This window comes from Egretta garzetta, unplaced genomic scaffold (genome assembly GCF_000687185.1).
Source record: "Egretta garzetta isolate BGI_Z169 unplaced genomic scaffold, ASM68718v1 scaffold411, whole genome shotgun sequence".
Classification (NCBI taxonomy): Eukaryota; Metazoa; Chordata; class Aves; order Pelecaniformes; family Ardeidae; genus Egretta; species Egretta garzetta.
In genome coordinates, this window is record NW_009258541.1 from 465,064 (window position 1) to 488,302 (window position 23,239).

Consider the following 23,239-nt stretch of genomic DNA (forward strand, 5'->3'; position numbering starts at 1 on the left):
CGTTTATTAACGCGTTGGATTTTTGCTGCCAGGTATCAGAAATTAATAGAAACTGAGGCTGGTTTGTTTTTAGATACTATTTCATTTGGCAACAAAATCCTCTGGTTGCCCACAAACATTAAGACCTAGGCCACAAGGCTTGAACTTATCCATCCAAATAAATTGAGAAAGTTTAAAGGCTGATAACCTACCAGCAAAATATGGAAGTACTGGCAGATGTCAATAGGTACAGATGACATTCTTACCTGGCCTTCCTGGAACACCTGGTGGGCCAGGGCTACCTTTAGGACCTTCCAGAGGTGGCCCTGGTAATCCTGGTGGACCTGGTGGACCCTGTAGACCAGGGAAGCCCTGGAAACCTGGTTCTCCCTTCAGACCTGGAAGTCCAGGGGGCCCTGGTGGGCCAGGTAACCCCAGTTCTCCTTTTTGCCCTGTAAAACCAAACAGCCACATTTATGAATACTGTTACAAACTGATATGCAAAAAAGTCCAAATGTCAATTTGCAGAGCCATTTCTCGCTCTTGCAGACGGTGCAAGTCTGGTCACAACTCACTTCATTTGTGCAGCAAGACAGTATAAAATTGGTTTGACATTCAGAAAAGAGTTAGGGCTAATAGTTCTTGCAGGAGAAAGTGCTATAGCTTCTGACATGTTAAAAGGTCTTACTAAGTCTCACTTTACTACTCAGTGATGCCATAATTCATAGAGTTTGTAAGCCTACAAGCAATGCTTTCATGAGCTTTTATATACCTGTGAAGAAATCTGGCAATGTTAAGAGTTTATCATTTTTTGAGATGCTGCTGAAAGTTAAGACATACTTATAAAATTTTCAAATAAGCTTGAGGAATTTAGGAGCTTTAACACTACTGGAAAGTAACGGAACTTAGGTTTTGAAGTTGCTTTTGAAAAATATAGCAAGGATCTATATTTTCAAAAGCAGCTTCATTTGTCATCTGTTGTATGAATACTTTATTTACTGAGACAAATCAGCAAAGTTCCATACAATGCAGCAGACTATTATACTGTGTGGATTTATTCTGTCTGCATAATTGCTAATTTACAAAATTCAGTAGTCAGTAATGTGTGTCTTTATTACTTTGGTTAATTGAAAATGGTGAGCTGAGAAAAAAACCCATTGTTTTAGTTGTTGCTATGGCATTCATTTGTTGCAGATCATACAACATCCCCTTCTTTTTTTGGTATATAGATATATTTTACATTCAACCCTTTTAGTGAAGAACAACAGAGAAACTTTACCTGACAATCCTGGGAGTCCGGGAGGTCCTGGACGCCCAAAACCTGGTAGACCTGAAAAGAAACAGATGAATATTTAGCTTACAAGTCTCCAGGAATAGGAATATGAGGCTGAGAATGATGAAAGTGCAGTTCATCTAAATCTCTGATTCCTTGAAACTACCAGGATTTTCATTCACTTACCAGTCTACACCAAATCTAGAGGTTTTGCTACCAAAATGCATTTGTAACTTTCCTAAGTATTTCCATCCATTCACAAGATGCTCTTTCAGATTTTGGGAGTTAATACATTGGCATTTTCGGCTGGGGTTCTATCTTTAAGCAGACATTACACTGTTCATCCATTCTGTAACTGAGTTGAAGCAATACAGCCACCATGGAATACAGGAACAGGGGGGTTGAAGTCAGGTAATAAAAATCTAAGAGCTGATTGAATTCTTCTCCTTGACAGCATCTTTTGTGAACCGTTTAGCAGCTGGGAACCACAGAATCGGCTTTGAACGTGTATGGGCAGTTATATGAAAAATAGAATAGAGAAAGCAGGATATCACAACGCAGAGTGAAGAGGAGAAAATAAACAGGAAGGATACCTAACCTGGTTCACCCTTCTGACCAGCTGGTCCAGGGATACCATCACGACCAGGCTGTCCCTTCTCCCCTGAAGGACCAGGAGGGCCAGGACGACCAATATCACCTAAAAGGGGGATAGAATACATTAGCACAGCAATGCCTCAATGATCTTTAAGCAGAGCATAATCTTTGAGCATCCATATACATATAGATGCCTTTTCATGATGTTAAAAAGCTAAGAAGATAGCAAGTGGCTTCATATTATGTTATGTCTTTCACAAAAGCAGCTGACCTTTGCTGCACTGTTCATGCTCACCTACTGGCCCAGGTGGTCCAGGCAGGCCAGGATTACCTGGAGGCCCCTCCATACCTTTTGGTCCTGGAATTCCTGGTGTTCCTGTAAAGTATGGACATTTCAATCAAACTAAGCACCAAACTGGCTTTTCAGCAGATCTTGAAATGTGCCCTGAGTAACAAATGAGCTAATTGTATCAAGATACCATATTTATGCTAATTTTGCAGATTTACAGCTGATTAAGGAGAGGAATTATAAAGCAAAGAATGTACAGAAACAAAACATACTAACACAACTGTCCTTACTGCTACTCTCAAGACTCTGACTTCTTAATTGTTGAGTACCAGTGGCCAAAGACACTGTGTCTGTCTGTCTCTAGGAAATTACTGTTTTAGAGACAGGTGTTTCTGCTTGACAACAAAGTTAAAGAATTATGAACTGTGGCTGGCTAGTGTTTCCCCAATCCTCCTTTCCTCTCCTGAAAAAGGATATTAATAAAAATGATCTTAGAATTTACTCTGGATTCTCATCCCTACAGCATGAACTGAGTGGGAGGCAGGAAAAACAATCAATCCATTGCAGTATGTCTGTTCTGAACAGCATCTGAGCCTGATCAAGGTAGTGCCTCAATACACTGTCTTGACTCTTCACAGCCTTTCAGGCATGACATGAAGCAGAGGTTAAAAAATGTGAGGTTCACAGCCAAGTTTTGTTCTCTTCCATACTTCCTGCTGCCATGACTACACTGTTATAAATTCTCTAACTTCCTACGCTAAAGCAGCTCAAGCATGCTTGTAGAACAGCCTTTATTGCTGCAAATGCAGCATAGGTAAAAACCTTGTTTCTTTAAACTGAGAACAAAAGAAATGACATATACATGTGAACAATCTCTAATACTTCTTAGAAAAAAGTGCAAAACCTAATTTCATTATGTTTCAGAAAGAGATTTCTCTTTAGAACATATTTTTAGACAATAGATGCTATTAAACAAGCCCAGTCTTCCCGATGACACTTTTTTATTGACTTGTGAAGGAAAAATATGGAGCCAAACACAGGTATTTTGTGGGTCAGAGAAGGTGAGAGTCTGACTGCTAACACAACTGCTACATCCCCTCAGAGTAGATTAATCATTTCAGAAGGCACTCTTAAGTGATGCATTCACACACTTACTCTTGCAGTGACAATTCCAACAGCACAAAGCTTAGAAGCAGCAGATTGCTAGAAATTTTGAAAGAAGCTGCAGCCCTTCACCAATTACCCACTGTGTTTAAATGTATATACCAATATCAGAGAGCAAGAGGGGAAAAAAAAAATCAAGTTCCGAATTACCTGGGAATCCAGGAAGGCCTGGTTCTCCTTTTGCACCTGGACTACCTGGAAATCCAGGCAAACCAGGATTTCCAGCTATACCTTTACTGCCTGGACTACCTGGGTATCCAGGCAAACCAAGATCACCCTAGAAAACATCAAGCAGAAATAAGAACCCTGTTGTTGTAAGATGGGTAAGCCCTTGTATGTTCACAGTCTTATCATCACAAAAAGGTCACCAGTATATTGCGAACACTTCTCCTTGTATCCAGTTAATGTTAACCATCTCACACAGAAAATTAATTGGAAATAGCAATTGCAAAGATTTTAACAGATTTCCCCTAAAATTTCGTATACAGAGTATCGTAGCTTTTCCTCAGAACTGGCCTACACTAAAGAAAAAATGTGTTCTCTTTTGTTTGAGATGAGACAGAGAATTTTACCCCATGATAATGCAGAAGAAAAAAGAAACCTGTGGAGCTTTAAGCATGCAATGTTTTTGCTAAATTAATTGCTGCTCAACATCAACTGTAAGGCATAAGTGAAGGCTGTTAGATATCTGTACCTCTTTTTGTCACTCTTTTGTGGGTGACGGAAAGGATGTTACAGGTAAACGACAATGCAAATGTTTTGTATAGACTTAAAAATTTTAAGCAGCAGTAATATCAGCTCCATAGTAATTTATTCTTAAATGCATATTGTCTTAATTTTCGTAGAATTAACTACATAATTAGACATGGGAACAATGATACTAGTTTTATAAAGCCCTACCAAATATCAAACTGTCAGTGGGTGTCACAGTGCAAACTAGGCCATTAACTGAACCCAACTACAAAGGTCTGGTAAACAATCTTCTCCTTTAGCCAGATTAAATTATATATAATATTTTCACCTTTTAAATTAGAAATTTTTGCTCCCACCTGAAAAGAACAAACCACAGTCAACCCTGCTTGTTATTAATATATTTACATACATACTTACAGTTATATATAATATATATTAAGTTATAGTTAATCCCCTAAATCTAATTTCCTCATGGAATTTTCTATTGAAGAATTTTGTAAATGTACCTTTGGTCCAGGGAGACCAGGAATACCGATGCTTGAAAGACCAGGGTCACCTTTCTCCCCTTTCAATCCAGGAAATCCTGCAGGTCCAGGCTGCCCTGGACGTCCTGCGATTCCTTGGCTGCCTTTAATCCCTGGGGGACCTGTCCAAAAGGTAAGATACAAGTTTAATAAATATAAATAAAACTTCTGCAGTGATTTAGAGAAATCACTCAAAATGACAGGAACTGAACTAGAAAGTACTAACAAATTAACTGGCTGGCTTTGAATACCTAATGTGTTTTTATTTTTAAAAACAAACTAAAACAATTATACAAAATCTCTCACGGCTTTCTGCATGACATTTCTAAGCTTTCTTTTTTCAGTCTGAATTTACACAAATCCAAATATCTCTTTGTCGTATCTAGGCACAATTTAATATTAGAATCCGCAGAAACTGGAGTTTTTGTTTCAGCAATCTTTCTAAATAACGGAATCCACATTCTCCTTCCCCTTTTGCTTGTATCTGATGTCTGTCTTCTGACAGGTGGATTTACAGAATCATATTTTTCTGAACTTTCACAGAATGGATCCGAGAAACCAGAAAAGCATTAAAGGTACAAAATGTAGATTGTTCTCCTTCTACATCTGTAAGCACTTTAAAATAATATGTATTTACAATATATTTACTATTTGCATTTTCTGTTTTAATGGGTATTTCCAATTTTGTATGTACTATTTCAACAATTCTGTATACAGGATTTTATGTATTCCTCATCTGCATTGCCATTTAAATACATTATTAGATACTGCACACAAGGAGATCAACCTTTGCACTATATAAAAGGAAAACACTGGCCAAAATGAAGTAAAATACAAGCACAGAAACTTACCTGGAAGGCCCATCTCTCCCATGGCACCTTTTAACCCCGGAGGTCCTGTTGGTCCAGGCTGCCCAGGAAGCCCCGTGTCTCCCTTGATGCCTAGGAAAGTTGTCGGTTTAGTTAATTAATGGCAATAATTAAAAGTTTCTGATATTCATGTATTCTCAGATGAATATGCTTTTCATCTAATTACAAGGGCAATGGATTTGGAGTTGCCTTCAGTTTCATACTGCTCCTGCGTGCTTTTTCATACCCATTTGTAGTGAAATATTAAACATCCTCAGTTTGTTCCAAGCCAAGATTCGATCAGGGCAACTTCTTTGTTTTGAAGATTACTCTAATAAAATGGGTAAATCTCAGTCTATGATTTAGTAACCATCTGAAACAATTTAGTACCGGTGTGACTTGGTCTTTCATGAGTTGTTCTGGAGAATGAACACATTATCTCTTTCTCATCTGCAATAGGTATTCAGTAGCTTCTATTATGGAATTAAATGCAACCTACAATGCTCAAACTAGTTTGAGTCCTGCATGGTTAAAAAAAATTCCCCAAGCCCAACAAGATATTTAGAGCAAGACCTCTATTAGACATAGTGAACAAAGATTCAAGATTTCAGATAATTTGTCATAGCTTCAGGAAGAAGCAGTGCAAAACAGAATTTGTTTTCTTGATCCTGCAATTCTTGAAAGCAAAGATGTGACATCCACACAGCCTTTGCAATACATTAATTTGGCCATTTACAAAGTACGAGTATAATATAAGAAATAAACATATGGAATAGGCAAGTCCTGTTGGCAGATCTTGCAGTCATGTTGCTTGCTCCAGCAGCAAGCATTTTCCAGTCGTCCTAAAAGCTATCCTAATCTTCAACCAGATCAGCTTAAAACTGCTTTTGGGTTGGTTAGAAGGAAAGATCTCAAAGCATGCTGTTTGGATAATGATTTACACGTCCCAAAGCTGTGCTGCAGCTTTAAGTGTAAATCCCTAGGCTTTGCGTAGATATACCTGGATTAACATCCCAATCCCATGTGATAAAAACGCATCCAAATTTTTACACATCAAAACAGTCCACCCTGAGGCCTTGCTTACTTACCTGGCAATCCTGGCACACCTGGTGGGCCACTAGGTCCTGGTGGGCCTGGGTCACCTGGGAGACCTTGATAACCTTTCTGTCCTGATAAACCAGGAATACCTCAAAGGGAAAAGATACATTTTATTGTTATTAATATTACTACTACTGAATGTTTTCTTTTACCTGAAGAGATCATATGTACCTATTGGTGAATAAAAATCCAAATAAGGGATTTTGCTTCAGTAAATATAATTTGCCATAGTTTAATGAAGAGAAGTATCACAGAACACAAAATATTGCTTCTGGAAAGTTTAAAATTACTACAGAACAGGGACATTATAAGTAAGTAGAGGAAAAAGTAACTTTTTGAGTAATGCCAATATACTTCATTCAGAAGGGACTGTCTTTTTGGATGAGAGACTCCAGGATAACATCTCTATATTCATCCAGATTATTTATATACATGCGTAATTACATTGCTACACCAGAAGCACTTTGGGAGTGATACATTATAAAAAGTAATGCACGTATTTTAGCAGATTTTTACAAATTCTACGTGGTTATTATCCCATATCATAATTTTGCGCTGCCCTGCAGGCATAGTTACATCTGCCCTCTACAGTTATTACTTAACAGAGAGGGAAAAAAAATTTAAAAAAAAAAAAGGTGTCTTAGGTTTCACAGAAATTAATATAATAGATAAATTAGCACAATAATGGTTGGGCCAACATCAGAGAAAGGCATTCTGGTTCTCTCTGGGGTAGAACATTTTTACTCTTCTCAAGACTAAATTAAGAGTTCAAAGGAGACATCAGAACCCTTGGGGAAGGGGGAGGAAAGCAAGCAAGAGAGAATCAGACTTGAGTGAACTGAAAAAACCTTCCATGCTGCCAGCTTCCCAAGTAGAAACACACACAGAGGTAACATTCAGCTCAGGGGAGGGTAAGCTTACAGAGATACTCAAAGGAAGAATCTGGAAGCGATGCATGAGCAGATGACCTGTGCAATTCCATCCTACAAGGCAAATGCCCAAGGGCCTGTGAGACAGCAGGAACGCAGCCAACAGAGCAGCTATGACAGATATGACAACTATCTCTCATCATGGTTAAGATTAACACCTAGAAAACTGAATCATAATCCTGCTGAAAGCACCTTAGTGCTATTACAATATCTCCATATGCCAAATGATAGGAACTGTTAATGAGCAAGGACATTGCAAACCAACCATACAGAGTAACCTGGTCATAGAACCGCTTAAAGGAAAGCCTAAAATAAGAGAACCTTAAGCCACCTCTGCATTCTGAGTTTAGTTTCTTCTGTAAAAAAGAATGAAATGTAGTGGATTCAGTTACAGGTCACTTATCTGTAGAGGACAAACCACCACCCCAGACCCACATGCGAAGTTCTGTACCTGGAACACCTGGCTCGCCTTTTTCTCCTTTTGCTCCTAGCTGTTTCGGATCAACTTTTCCAGGTGGACCTGGCAGGCCTGCTTCACCTTTGATGCCTTTCTGTCCTACTGGTCCAGGAGGTCCTGGTGGACCAGGTAATCCATTATTACCTACAGTAAGTACAGGTAACAAAAGAGAAAAAGTATAATCCTTAAGGTAAGCTAATATATTTGTAATGCTTTTTCTTACATAGGGAGTCCATGATTTATTCATGAAGTTGGAATTCACTATATGATCAGTCAGTTTATGCAAGGCTCTCCACAGCATCTTAAGCCCCGGAACAAAGCTGAGTGGACCGCCTGGGGACGTCTGCATGCTGCAGTCTGTCAGCTATGGCCAGCCTGGCTCTGAGGAAGCAGCTGTCTGTATGACCCACAGCAAATGCTCCCGGAACCCCACCCTGCTGTGCCACTAGCACAGAGGAGTTGCAACAGCTACAGCAGCTTTGGATTCACAGCTTCCTTGTTCTAGGGAGACGGATGGGTTTTTCTCCTACTAAACTCTTTCAAAATTCTTCTCCAGCAAGGGGGTTGGGAAAATGTAGGTAAGAATAGTTTCTCTGTGATACCTATAGAGCTGATTCTGGATGACTCCGTTACCTAAAGCTACTGATTTTCTTCTTTCTGCTGCCTAAAACAGACTTTACAACATACTTCAGAAAGATTGCCCTACTTCAACATCATCAATCTGAAGGTAATGTTTTAAAAATAGCTAACATTTCATTACATCAATTAAAAAAAAAAGAGTGACCAAATGCTATGGCTTAAATGTGCAAAGCAATTCTGAACATCAACACCGTCAGAAGAAGATAACCCAAGCAGATCCAAGTAATGAGGATCTAGATGTTAGTATTACAAAGCCTCTTTCCACACAGGACATGGAAAACAGCATCTGCATTCTCTTCAGGGGCAGATAAAACAAACATTACCTTTCAATCCAGGCAGGCCATTTCTTCCAGGAGTTCCTGGAGGCCCTGGAGGCCCAGGAGTTCCCATGACGCCCATCTCACCTTTGGCACCTAAATGCATTGAATCACCACTGTCATTCTGAACAAAAACTCAAAACCTATCATTACTTAATATTTACTTCCCTCAACTCTGTGGTATTTATTAACCAGCACATGCATATAATGCCTGTTTAAGGGAATTACAAGCACTCAGCACTTATATAGATCTAAATCAGATAAAAATGACACTTAAAAATTCTGCCACATTTTCCACAGTTAAGTCCTGCGAATAAAATTTGCAGTGCACCATTCTTTTTGGTGGAAAGCATATTTATACCTCCAATAAGTTTAATTCACTGGTTTGAAACATAAATACTTGTTTGAAAGCAATCTTGAATTTATTGAAAGCCAAAAAGACAATTAGGAATATGCTACTTTTAAAATCTTCTGTATTGCCCCCTCTGTCTGAAGACAGAGATTCTCAAAGTTCACTTTTGAGATTTCTACTCCAGAGGGCGAAACAGACTATCTTAACTGGATAGTCTAACACGTAGAATAAGGAAATTGATATTTAAAACTATGTGTTGGATCCAATTGATAGCATTGGTAATTATTTCCTTTAAAAAAATTGTATTTCTAAATTGTAGCAGTGACTAGAAAAAAAATAATCAGAAAATAAATTAGAAAATTGTCAGAATGATGATGACCAAAGTCACGTTTCAAAGTTATGACACAGAATAATGTAGAAAATATTTGAATCAAGTACAGGGAAGAGTGGAGAGGTGACAAGGATTTTAACGTAACAAGTTCTGTTACAATTTTTTTTAAAAAGTATGAGATGTCATGGTTACATGTGTCCAACTTTAAATGGATAGGATAAACATCAAAACTCATTAAGCTGGCATGCCTAAGCATAAAGAGCATCCAGCTGTAACTACAGTTTGATCTTTGTCCACAGGTAAAAAATGTGAACTTACCTGGAAATCCAGGTATTCCATCCCGGCCAGGTGGTCCAGGTGAACCCTGAGGCCCTGGAAGACCAGGGGGTCCTGGATAGCCTGGGGTTCCTCGGTCACCTGGGGGCCCAGGAACGTCGAAGCCTGGAGGACCTGGATCCCCTTTCTCCCCTGGAACACCCTGCAACCCTAGACAATGTTGTTAAGACACAATCTTTTAGCAAAAAGTAAGGCAAGGCTGAGATCTGTGCGTCTCTGGGTGTAGTACTATAGGAATAGCTAAAGTTCTATTTGCAGTCTATTCCTAGGACTGATGAAGACCCTGCAATTCTTCTAAAACCATTTATTTTTTAATGGCTTCCAAGTGTTAAAAGGCCATATTCTCCTGAAGAGAAGCACTACTAAAATTTTACCAAGTTGTAGCAAATGCAATTCAAAAAAATCTCAAAAAGCAAACAACTCTTCAACAACCCTTTAAAGTCTGATTAATAAAACAAAAAGCCAGGATTGATTAGACTGGTTTGTATTTTACCATTAAATACTGAGATTCTTAAAAGTATATTTTTCTTATTGATTCCATTTTACTACATTCTAAGATAACATCGGCTGAATACTTTTGAAGGATAGTAAAATTCTGCATGCCATTACATATCCCTGAATGAAAAATATCAATTGTCAAAATATACTTAAGATTGTTTAATGGTAATGCTCAAGGCACTGCTGAAGCAAGCAGACAGCTTGCTTCCCTCCAGTGCACTGTATCAGTGAAGATGCTTATTCTGGAAACATAGCTGACAAAAAAAGGATTATTCTTAAATCCGAAGTTAAGAAAAGGCTTTGGTAAAGAAACCACAGTACCTGGGGAACCTGAGGTTCAAAAGCCAACGAGTTAGAGCTCATCAGGAGGTTGAGACAGGTAGCAGTAAGGAGTTGTAATAGTCGTTAAGTTAGGAACCAAAATAAAGCACATACAGATTAGAACGTAGAAAAAATCTACTGTAAAGTTACCAAAAACAGATCTAAGTACAAAGAATACAACACTAATACAGTTAAGAGAAACCAGACTGCAAGGAAACTTGGAGGTCTTTTTCAAAGTGCAGCTACCACTGTATGCAGAGCCCCAGAAACTTTACCCTAATGTTGCACAAAGGAACAGAATCAAAACAGCCTAGTAAAACAAACAAGGGATGGGAGATAGGAATGTAAGGCATTCTGCACAAAACAGAGAAATAGCAGTGCCAAGGGAAATAGCAAGGACTTCTCAAGTGGGACCTTCAACCATGCACTAAATTTCAGAGCCACCATGCTGTTAGTAGCCACAATGATTAGTCAGTACAGACTTGAAGAGCAAAAATATAAGCATTTCAAATCCACCAACTCTAGTAACAATTGTGCATTTGTCAAAATTGGTATTTTGCAGAATAAACCAGTGATCGTATGAAATGAAATTCTGGCTAACACCAGAAGAGATGTTACAGGAAGACAACAGAACATGCATTGGACGGAACATTCAAACCCATACTAACACATCCCCCACAAATACACACCTGTGTTACCTTCTGTTTCAGCTCAGCCTCAAGTGCAACCACAGGTTCAGGACAGTATAGTAAGCACAGTAAGCCAGGCAGAGGACGCACCTGCCGGCTCAGGGAACTTCTGTGCATATTGTCCAGACCCCTTCTGACCCTAGCACTTAATACTGGACACATTCAAGGGTTGCTGGTGGAGCAACCACACGTTCCTTTCCCCACTGGGAAACTTGTTAAAAAACATACTTAAACATGACCCAGACTCTATGTATGTGAGTAGAACTCAAACTCCATGGGCCTACTTACTAAAGTACTTGCCCACCTTCAAGTTAAGCACTTTGCTGAATCTCAGCTCACAGTTCATAAAGATCTGAATATGATCAACCAATCTGTGCCCCACGATCTTACAATTGGCCATGAATTTTTCAGCATGCATTGTGAACAGTGCCAATCCCAGTGCTGGCACAGAAACAAAATCAAAAAGCATAACTCACAAACATGCAATGTAAACAGTCACACAGGCATGACAAAAACCAGATGGGTTTTGAAATGTTTCAGTGGCAGGCATGCTCAAGTCCATAGAGAATGTTTTCACTGTGGTGAGTGCCACACATTTGCAACATCAGGATTTTGTGCACAGCAAGCCCATTCACTGAATGAAGGGGAAAAGGAATTTCCCTAAACAAATGTGAATAGAATAATGTTCATGCATGCACATATATCCCTTATGCACAGAGATGGAACCAGTTCATGTCTTCATCAGTCACCAATCAAAACACAATCAAGCTCCCTTCAGAGACATGTTCCTAGTTATCACTATCCTTAGATTCTACTTCATCAATCTACTTCAAACCTATCAGGACTCATAAAACTTGCTGGCTTTGCAGAAAAAAAAAGTGCGTGAGGGAATTGGAAACCTCAGAACTCAGAGGTTTCTGTAAGAGGAATTCTAAAGCTCTTTTCCAGGTGTGCTTATGACAAGATGAATGTGTATGACCTCTTTTACTGGCAGGCTTTTGTTAAAACATCACTAATCGGAGAACATTTTCTCCTCTACAAAATAATGAACCAGATAGTTTGGAATACTCATGCTTTCTTCCTGTCCACATCAACCGAGTTAAATTATGTTTCAGCTTCCATTGGGGGAAAAAAGAAGTGTATAGCCACATCGGGGAGAAACTGAATTACTCCCTTGATTTTGCACTCACCATGTAAATAGAGGGAGGACAAATAGCATTGTATAGGGGATTGACTTTGTCTGCTTTTTTCCCAAACTAGAAATTAATTTTCTAGATAATAATGTAAAACAGTTATTTAAAAATACCACTCACCCAGTGAATTTGGAATACAGTTTGGTAAGCTAGAAAATCACTTTGGAATTTAAAAACCATCTTGCTATTTGAAAGCAATGTAATGACAGCACAGTACAGGCAGCTAACTGCAGCTCTCTGCCTCTTCTGCATCTGACGTTGTGTTCCCTTCTGTCTTGTCCTGAAGAATATTGCGATAAACCCCTTCACAGAGATTTTGTCACTGTCTGTGCACAATACTTTCTAGAATTTCTGCTGAGGCTCCAATTCTTCTCCAAAGTCAGCTTTTACACCCTTGAGACCTCTCTAAGTTGTGCAAATGGCGGGGCTGAATGTAATTCCACTTCTGATTTCAGTAAAAACCATGATGTACCAAGTTTTGCCCACTTGACTGGCAAGACAACCAAGCTGATAGACATGAAGTCTCTATCTTTCCTTGCCATCTGTTCAGTGGGACCTTAAGTGTCCTGTGTACCTGCTTGGTGTATGCCAGAAATAACGTAAGGGTACAATTCATGCGAGTTTTACCTGGAGGGCCAACAGGACCTGGAGGTCCTGGAGATCCAGGTGGACCTTGACCACCAATGCCAGGGATGCCTGGTGGGCCTGGAAGTCCTGGTGGTCCACTTGGTCCAGGGTCACCTAAAAGAACACCCTTGTTTAGTTAAATAGTGAACTCAGTCCAGAGATACTTGCTTTCAGAAGCAGAGTGCCTGCACATTGTACTTGAAATCTTGTCTTTGAATGCAAACAAATATGGATCTGACACAGGAAAAAACACACTTCAGAGGCTATTTCTGAAAGCCAGGGATTTGTCCTCACCCTGTGTGGAATGCACGTAGTTTACATTTTTAGGCTACACAGAGACATGTTATTGCATCATAATGCACAACAAACTCCACAGGTGCTCTCCAGCAAACCAGGCATGCTCTGCAGTTCAATACAGACAACGATTAACAGTAGGAATCTGTGAATTGCTAACCCTCTGCATGTTGAAGCACAGTGCATCTAAATGACAATTATTCTATTGCAAAAGTTTTACCCCCATGTTAACATGAATTGTCTTTATAAAAGACACTTTTACATACTGATCCACAGATTGGCATTTACTCCCTTGCTTGCTTGTCTTTTGAAAACACAACCTTCCATTTACACAGGTGTCTCTGATTTGGGAAAATGGACCCTAAAGAAATTGCTCTAAAGTTAACACTGCTTGCATTTAACTGCCATATGACTCCCAGCATGTCTACATTTTTGAAGTTCAATAGGCAACAGAAAAGGGGAGAGTTCTCCATACCTTTGGGCCCTGGAGTTCCATCAAAACCTGCCCGTCCTGGGAGACCAGGATTTCCTGGGAAGCCAGGATCACCTTTAGGTCCTTGGACTCCTTTTATGCCTGGTGGTCCTGGGGGTCCAGGTGGTCCTGGAACTCCAAATCCACGATCCCCCTGTAACAAATTAACAATTTTTTTAAAAGCCTCTCCTAAAAATGTTAAAGTAGCGAAGAAAAAATGCCCACCATCTTAGAGTTCTCTTTTTTTTTTTTCCTACCCTCACTCAAACCTCAAGTAGAGAATGTGACTTCCCTGCATCAAAAGCTGATAACAAGAGGTGAAATCGTCCCCACTAACTTCCCACTGATGCAGAACCTCTAAAAAAGTGAAGTTTTATATTAAACAAGCAAACACAGACCTTCTGTCCTGGGAAACCAGGTGGTCCAGGAGGTCCATCTAGACCAGGGCGACCTGGAGTTCCTGGAGCTCCGGGGGGGCCTGGAGTCCCTGGGAAACCTACACATGGCATGAAGGTTAGGGCAGCAGAGGAGAGGACACCAGAGAGCATTAGAAAAACTCTTCCAGAAATGCTTAGGGCCCATGGAAAGTAATCTCTGAAAAGAGGTTCTGTGCTAGCTCAAGCATACTTGAGGGGTACCTGTGTGGCTGAGATAACTTTTGAGTATACTGTCTTTGCCACAGAGAACCTCTGGGACTCCTCCCAGTGGAGGGCATTCTCCATGCTGTGTGCTCTAACAAAAATTACAACCAGTTCACATCAGAAACATTAATACCTTGAGGAAGCATTTAGAGATCATTTATTGATTCAAGCTCAAACTTTTATAATTTCCCAGTTTTACCCATTTGCTTTTGTGTCCTTGGTTTATGGAAAAATATAAGCTACCGTGGAGGAGCAGTACAGTGAACAGAGGAGTAAGAGCTCAGCAGGTTTTTTTCCCCGATACTTCTGAAACTATTATAAAGATGTATAAATTCAAGAGAAACATTTTTTAAAGGATTGTAGAGACAGAAATCAACTCACAGTAGGAGAAAGTGAAGACACACAACCCTCTTATGTCCCCTCTTCCAGCCAGTACAATACAGTAACATGGCTGTAACCATACCTTTTGGGCCTGGCGGACCTGGAAGTCCAATGCCAGGAATACCTGGCTCTCCCTTTGCACCTGGGATGCCTGATAAGCCACGCTGGCCTGGCTGACCAGGATCTCCTGTAAAAAGAAAATCAACATAGTTATCAACAGTCAGTCAGAATAAAAAGCTCTTGGAATTTCCTGGATATCTAGTTGCTGCTTTACCTGGAAGACCTGGGTCACCATTTCTTCCTGGAGGACCAGGGGGGCCAGGAACTCCTGGTTCTGTAATAGTCTGGCCAGGGTCACCTTTTGGACCTAAACCCAAAAAGAATAAGCATGTATCACTCAGTAAGAGTTTATTTTCTATTTTTCTTCAAGCAGAAAAAGATGCCAGCCACATCCCAAGCTTACAAAGAATTTAAACACCAGCAACATTTTACCAAATAGGCTATCTGCCCCTGAGCTCCATACAGCACTTATAGGCTTGGAAGCATCGTTTAATGTTAAGACAGTTTTCTTGAAATGTTATTTTTTCAGCTTCCTCCTAGGTATCATCACGTGAATAATATTTTCCATAGCTGACACCATCACAACTTGATCAGGATCTGTGCAGTTGACAAGAAAGTAACAAAAGCAAACTTGTTCAAAGCAACCCCCCTTTTTTTTTTCCAAAAACTGTTGTAGTTGCAGTATTATTAAGCATAAGCCAGATGGTAGTTACAATGTACTTCCACTATATTCAGTTGAGAAGGAGAAGCTTCTCTAGAGGTCAGAGCAGAAGGGTGAATCATGTGCCTATAGTAATATAGCACAAGTTCTCCTCTTTGAGATTCTGTGATGACCTTCATTAAGGGAGCTTATAAATACTAGGTCTTACAATGCCTTTGGGAAAAGCTTAAAAGCATTATGTTCTGAGAACTATCTGGAGCAAAATGACAAAACTTGATTTTACAGCTGTTGTTCAATAGCACAGAGACCAACTTACCAGGAACTCCAGGAGGCCCTGGACGGCCTGATACACCTTGGATGCCCTTTTCACCAGGTGAACCTTGTGGACCAAAACCAGGAGGCCCAGGAAGTCCTTTGTCTCCAGGAAGACCTGGTATTCCTGGATCACCTGGAATACCCATTTCTCCTTTGAATGCAACACTGCCCTGAAAAAAGGAAAAGGAGGATGGGAAAGAGGAACAGGTATTTACTAGCAAAGGAGTAAAGAGTTTAATTGTTTCTGTTTTGAAATTCTTTGGCAGTTTCCATCCTTCCAGCCCTCAAGACCATTAGCTGCCTACATCTTGCTAACATGGTAAAGATAAGGTCTAAACCTGGCTACTTAATTCTTCATGCTACATCGGACAATGGCAGAAGGGACCATCTGACACTACCCAAGAGAAGTCTCAGCTTATTTTTTAGAGGCATTGACAGATCCAGGGAGTACCTCTGTATATCACCACTAGATTGGCATCTACAGATGAGAATTACTGCGTTAGTCACATTCAGAGAAAAGTGCATTTGCCAGTCCTCTTATCTGCATTATGTCACATGCATCCAGGACTTCCCAAAACATCTGTCCAATCAAAGACAGCATAAAATGGAACTCACAGGCTCCCCCTTAGGGCCAGGTAGACCTGGAAGTCCATCTCGTCCAGGAGTGCCATCTATGCCAGGAAGACCCGGTGGTCCTGGGAAGCCAGGGTCTCCTTTGTCACCTTTCATTCTTGGAGAAGTCAGGACATCCCCTGGGTCTCCTTTAGGACCAGGTCTCCCAGGAGGACCTGGGGACCCTGGGAAACCCTGAGGCGGGGAAAAAAAAAAAAAAAAAAAAAGCATTTTAGTTTTTCTTTCATTCCCTCTCTGAATTTGGCACAATATAAGAATTATGCATTCAGGCTAGCTATGGACAAAAAAAGAAGTATTAGGCAAGAATTCATATCTACTGTGCACAGACCTACCAAACATGCAAGACAAATGAGGCACTATTTTACCACCAGAACATAACACCACCACTTACTGGTGGCCCTACAAGGCCAGTTAATCCAGGAAGCCCCTTTTCACCTTTTGGTCCAGGAAAACCAGGAGAACCTGAATAGTGCAGAAAAACATAAAAGAAAAACATAAAACTGTAGAAGCTGTAAATATAAAGCATGCTGTTTGCATAAGATAATAGCTAAGTTGTTTTAAAACCAGGCCAGGTTTAGCCTGGGTGGTTTTTGGTTTTGTTTTGGGTTTTTTTTTGAGAGCTTGATTTTATTTGAGCACAACAAAATTTGCAACTTTAAGTTAAATCACTAGTGTCAAAAATGCCACGCTTTTAGAAAGCTCCAGCTCCTTCCTCTATCATTTCAGGAATAGCAAGTAGTAGAAGTTGATTTCTCTCTTTCAGTTAAATCTGCAGCAGACCATAAACCTTCAATACGCAGAATGCTTGCAAGTCTGTCTTTGATCAGGGAATTTTTTTTGAAAAACTAGATTTTCAAAAAATAAGTGATTGTTTTACACTTATCCAGCCTGTTTCTTCCTAACACTCCCCAGCTGTGCAAGACAGGACATGCACCAACTATATACTGGAGCTGGCAACTCTGCATCTGAATTTGAACACAATACACAAATATATCATTAGCATTATACACAGATACTCAGATTCAAAAGTGACTTTATAGAATATATTAAGCAAAAGAGTGAAGACTACAGCCTTACCTGGACTACCTGGAAGTCCCGGTGGTCCTCTCTCCCCAGGAGGCCCAGTTATTCCAGTTCCTATGCAATTGAAGCATGTGTCTCCTTGATCACCTAAAAAGATTTGCATTGAAAAGGCATACTTGAGCATCAGATCTTAGAAAACATTAAAAGAATTCAGCACAACAGCAATTGTTTTCTTGCTATTGAGCTATAACACCAAGTCCAAAATGACTATTTTATGCAATGATATGATTGCTTAAATATTAGAAGGCTTCCCCCATGAAAGCCAAACTGAAGCTTTTTGGTTGCTAGGAGTCAGACAACCAATATCAGATACGATAGTGCAAAATAAATTAGAACAAATAAATGCTTTCAATAATAAAAAAATAAAACTGTGGACTTTTTTCTCAGCAAAAGAATCCTTTTCTAAAGTAGGTACTTGACACTTCAAACAACTCTAAAATACATATATCAAAATCCCAAACTTTAATTAAACTCTGAGTGCAAAATAAATACTGGGAATGTTTCACTGATTTGACAAGAGGCTGAACTTATTTCATTTAAAAAAAAAAGAATGGTTTCAAGAAGCTTAGGAATTTCCTGCACATGCAAACTTTTCTGACATTTGTCAATGTATTATTTAAGCACTTCATATATGTTAATTAATTAATCCTTATAATCTCCATGAGGAAAAAGACTTCTGTTTGAAAGCAGTACAAAGTTAAGTGAGATGCCTGAAGTCATCTAGGATGTTCACAGTTGAGCTAGGAAAAGATTCTCACTTACCCATATCAGCATCCTCATTGCAAGGTTGTCTTTTTGGAAACAAGGATACATATTAAAGATGTCTTTCTTTTGCTTCCCAAACAAACAAACTCATTGTAGATTGACCAACTCAAATTAGGAATCTTGCATTTATAATTTCAGTGTTGCTTTCCACAAAAAATGTTGAATTTATTCATGAAGTATAAAACTTTTTCACATAGAGTTGGCAACTGCTGTTACAAAGCGCTTAGTTTCTATCTGCCTGGGAGGTACTCATAAACTTGAAGTTCCATTTTACTTTAGTTGTGACCCATGCTAGGTTGTACCCTCAGTCACTTTGAGACTCCTGTGCTTAAACACTAGGATTCCTCTACACCCAACAAAACAGCTTTCTTACTCAGTAACAAAATATCTGCACTTAACCCTACTGGGAAGAGACACTGTTTATCCTTATTTAATGCAGGCTTTACATTGTTTAATAAGCTTTAACAAGAGAGAAAAAACAAGATAGCCATGACACTGCACCTTTTTGGCCTCGCTCCCCCGTAAAGCCTTGTTGTCCTGGAATTCCTGGAGGACCTGGTGGCCCCTGCTCACATAAGCCTTCACCTAAGGAGAATCGGGAGAAATTTAATGATCAATTTGTGTTAGACAGACAGCAGCACGGAATACATGTATTCAGTACAAAAATGCACTTCCTAGTATTTGTGTGGATATTCTAATATACCCACACAACCGCAGACCAAATGCTTTGGCAATTCAGAGAGAGGACTGCCAATGAAACCCCACCAATGTAATCCAAACTCCAAAGGAAACAATCAGTGATATTACACAACAATCATCAGTTGTCCTTCACATCAGCTATCTCCTTACTACTTCCCACAGCCTACACACTTCCATCTCTACACTACAGTCTGCTATTCAGCCTCATATCGTAAAAGCATGTGTGTGAAATATCAGCAGAGCAAGGGGACTTAAAACGCCAACACCATCTAGACACTAAATTCCTCCCTGAACTGTGTTAGCCCCTCTCCACTACAGCTTTCCAATTCTCATATTCCATCTCTTATTCCCTACTTTCCTTATACCAAAAAGGAGCTAAGAGCCTTCATCCAAAGTGTCCACTCCCAAGCTGATTTTCTGTGGTCTACACACTAGAATATTTATCAGATGAAACTGGAATTCTGTGAAAAATTACTCCTTTGACTCTCATGGTAACACAACTCTTAGTAGGGAATAGTCCCTCCGATTTGTTAGATCGTATCTTGAAAGCTAAATTTACTCAAGACAGTGTTGAAGTGGCTACCTCCTGCTTTATGCACAAATTTTCATGTAACTTTCATTAGTTGGCTTAAATAGGACATAACATTAATCGGAAAAATACCTAATTTTGTACATCTGGGCCAAATGTGCTTGGCCCTGGAGGACTGTCGTTATTGTGTGAGTGAGCACAAAGGTCCCTCAAGTCTGTCAAGATTTCTTCTCCTCCAGTCTAGCTGAATCTCACAGCAAGGGTCATTTGAGGTAGAAAGAGGCATGATAAAGCCAGACTGCAACTCACACCATCAAATTCCTGAATTCTGTAATTGTCCTTAAGGCTAGAGTTCTCCTACAGATGTCCTGATTTGCAATGGAAGCAACTTGGACAATGTGTATATGAATAGCTTAGAATCTTAGGCTTCAGCTGCTGATAAACTACATTTTTTGGAGGTAAAATAAAAAAACCAAAAAAATAAATGAACGTCAAAGATGTTCAGTCTCTTCTGCTTGCTGTCTATGAGGTCATAGAATCGTTTAGGTTGGAAAAGACCTTTAAGATTATCAAGTCCAACCATACCTGTCTACTACTAAACCATGTCCCTAAGTACCTTGTTTACCTGTCTTTTAATACCTCCAGGGATGGGGGACTCAATCACTTCCCTAGGTAGCCCGTTCCAGTGCCTGATAACCCTTCCAGTGAAGAAATTTTTCCTAATATCCAATCTAAACCTCCCCGGCACAACTTGAGGCCATTCCTCTCATCCTACCGCTTGTTACTTGGGAGAAGAGACCATCACCCACCTGGCTACAGCCTCCTGTCAGGCAGTTGTAGAGGGTGATAAGGTCTCCCCCTAGCCTCCTCTTCTCCAGCCTGGACAACCCCAGCTCCCTCAGCTGCTCCCCCCATCAGACTTGTGCTCCAGACTCCTCACCAGCTTTGTTGCCCTTCTTTGGACATGCTCCAGGACTTCGGTGTCTTTACCTGGTCATCACTTACCAGGAGGAACAGATGGTGCAGGTGGTCCTGGGGGACCTGGTGGTCCTGGAGGTCCTCGTGGTCCATCAAGTCCTGGTTGCCCAGGAATAGAAACACCAGGTAAACCTGGATCTCCCTTCTGTCCTCTCTCACCAGGTAAGCCAGGTGGGCCAGGAGGTCCAACAGTAGTGATCCCTAAGATAGGAAGAACTTAGTTCCTTCATGGCTCAAAGATTTAAATAACTTTTTTGCAAGGATGACAATGATATACAATAAATAATGTGCTACAGATAAGACTGTGTCTTTCCATGTAAGTACTCCATAATATTTCTTTTATGGAATCAAACTACATGTTGATGTGCAGTGTTTGACATATGCACATTTTGCATTTTCAGAGATTTTTGGTTGAAAATTTGACCTGAGACTCAACAACTAAGTTTATGAAGGAAAAAAAATGAAACAGGACTAATGAAAGGAAGTATTGATGGAAAAAAGAACATTTACAAACCCTAACATTAGAATCATAATATCTTCTGTGCCTTAAATATAAGGCAAATACAGGTGTCACTGCCCACTCCTGTTGTAGACTCAGATCATCTCCTCCTTTAGTACTGGCCAATGTACAGCAGAGACTAGGTTTGATGGCCAGGTACCAGACTTCTGGTACACAACACTATCTCTGGATAATGTATGTTACAGGTAAGTGTTATGAGATAAATTACCCCTAAAACCCTTAAGCTAGTATCTGTTTGAGAGCCTTGATTATTAGCATCCTCTGTTCACCACAGCAGGGGCAATGAACATTCAGAATTCCTCATATTATCCCATAAACTAAGGGCCACCCTTCAAGCTCAAAGGTAGCTCTAAATAATTCTGCCTTCACTTTCTGCTCAGTCCATCTATGTGAAAAGACTGTGAAGCTAAATACCCACACAGACATTTGAGCATACAACTTATTTCAATGCTTGCACTCCTACCTGGAGAACCTGGCAAGCCAGGTGGGCCTGGCCTGCCAGAGAATCCACGCTCTCCTTTGGCTCCTGGAAGTCCTGGCAATCCTTTGCTACCTTTTGGTCCCACTTTCGCATCAATGCCTGGTCTTGAAATGACCTGTAAATGTTTCATGTTCACGTGAAACAACTTGCCAAGAAAAGAGTCACTGGAATGGTAAAGAGATGTGAGGGAGGAAAAGTTCAACATACTTTGAACCTTACACCAATGACGGAATGCTTTTCCCACTCCACTGAACTACCAGGTAAAATTCCAGTAAAGAGCACTCCCCAATAGGAAGCACTTTTGCTGCCAAGCCAACATGGTTAGAACAGGCTTCACTGAAGCTGACTCAATTTCTGCTGGTCTGAGGTTATAGTCTAGCCTTTTGTTTGTAACCTAGCAAATCCTAGAGCACAGAATCTACCTCTTTCAAGATAGCAAGGAAGCAATCGTTTCTATTAGTGAATATGTGAAACATTTACTGCTTCTATTATTGTTGTACCCGGAGACAGGACTCACAGTCGCCCAAGAACTATAATGAGACAACACTGTCAACCAAATGCAGGAAAAAAAAGAAAGGATCAGCAACTTACAATTCCAGGAGGACCGGGGGGACCAATGTCACCTTTTTCACCCTATCAATGAAAATAAGAGCATTTTTTTTATACTGCACATTAGTACACAAGAAAGTTATTGCAAATATTCCTCAACACTGTAACAGCATAGTCAATGCAATTACTACTCAGCCAGAACTGAACTCAGTAATGGCAGATTTTTTTCAAGCTACTACAGCAATAATGACAAAAAACGTGGCATACCTTTTCACCCTCTCTTCCTGGAGCACCATTTATTCCAGGCCCACCAGGTAAACCCTTCAAAAAAAGAGAAGGATAATCACACTCAGATCATCGCCATATCAGAAGAAAAGCTTACAAGGAGTCTGCTTAGATTAGAAATGTATGAGGTACTCACATCCCTACCAGGCTGACCAGGTTCTCCATCTTTGCCAGGCTTTCCCTTCAAAGATATAAACAATCATTGAAATAAAATGCTTCAGTGGTGAAGAATTCTTATGGAAATAGCGTTACTTCTTTCCCATTTTTCAATAAACCAAACTTTCCCTAGAATGCAATCCTTGAGGAAAATACCTCAAAGAAATCAACTGAGTATTATCAATGGAATTATCTAAACTGAGGTTTTAATTTTGAAAACTGGAGCACAAAACCGTGACAAGTCTCAAAGAAATATTGTGTGAATACAGCACAAAATTATCTCCAGTTAACTATTACTGATTCATTGTGTTTAATAACTCACTTTATTCTAACATTAGAGAAATCCTTTCTTTGGATAACAGATTCTAACTCTCTAAACAGTAGGATATGATATTTAACTAGGAAATTAGTATAATGTGACCAATGAAATTAAATACAAACATTTTTGGTTTTGAATTTTAACTGTCCTTTAAACTAAATGCAATTTTCTGAAGAATAGTGTCAACACAAATATAAAGTGCAATTCTGCTCAAAGAAGTGACTTCTAAAACCCATATATTCTTGCTGAGCAGATTTCTCATTGCTA

At 39.8% G+C, this 23,239-nt stretch overlaps 1 protein-coding gene across 1 annotated transcript in view; it reads right to left on the bottom strand.

Annotated features, from left to right (window-relative positions):
• The window catches only part of COL4A5 (collagen type IV alpha 5 chain), a 57,835-nt gene that overhangs the window by 13,220 nt on the left and 21,376 nt on the right, over positions 1-23,239 (bottom strand). Inside the window, exons 16-41 of the mRNA XM_009646686.2 lie at positions 22,634-22,678; positions 22,480-22,533; positions 22,255-22,296; positions 21,646-21,778; positions 20,690-20,863; positions 18,958-19,041; positions 17,686-17,778; positions 17,000-17,070; positions 16,591-16,782; positions 15,977-16,145; positions 15,214-15,306; positions 15,022-15,126; positions 14,316-14,413; positions 13,921-14,071; positions 13,152-13,265; positions 9,806-9,973; positions 8,811-8,900; positions 7,843-7,992; positions 6,453-6,551; positions 5,368-5,457; positions 4,499-4,638; positions 3,450-3,576; positions 2,142-2,222; positions 1,851-1,949; positions 1,259-1,309; positions 246-431 (exon numbers count right to left, since the gene is read on the bottom strand). Of these exons, the coding sequence (XP_009644981.2) occupies positions 246-431; positions 1,259-1,309; positions 1,851-1,949; positions 2,142-2,222; positions 3,450-3,576; positions 4,499-4,638; positions 5,368-5,457; positions 6,453-6,551; positions 7,843-7,992; positions 8,811-8,900; positions 9,806-9,973; positions 13,152-13,265; positions 13,921-14,071; positions 14,316-14,413; positions 15,022-15,126; positions 15,214-15,306; positions 15,977-16,145; positions 16,591-16,782; positions 17,000-17,070; positions 17,686-17,778; positions 18,958-19,041; positions 20,690-20,863; positions 21,646-21,778; positions 22,255-22,296; positions 22,480-22,533; positions 22,634-22,678 (2,899 nt within the window). The remainder of the gene's footprint in view (positions 1-245; positions 432-1,258; positions 1,310-1,850; positions 1,950-2,141; positions 2,223-3,449; positions 3,577-4,498; positions 4,639-5,367; positions 5,458-6,452; positions 6,552-7,842; positions 7,993-8,810; positions 8,901-9,805; positions 9,974-13,151; positions 13,266-13,920; positions 14,072-14,315; positions 14,414-15,021; positions 15,127-15,213; positions 15,307-15,976; positions 16,146-16,590; positions 16,783-16,999; positions 17,071-17,685; positions 17,779-18,957; positions 19,042-20,689; positions 20,864-21,645; positions 21,779-22,254; positions 22,297-22,479; positions 22,534-22,633; positions 22,679-23,239) is intronic.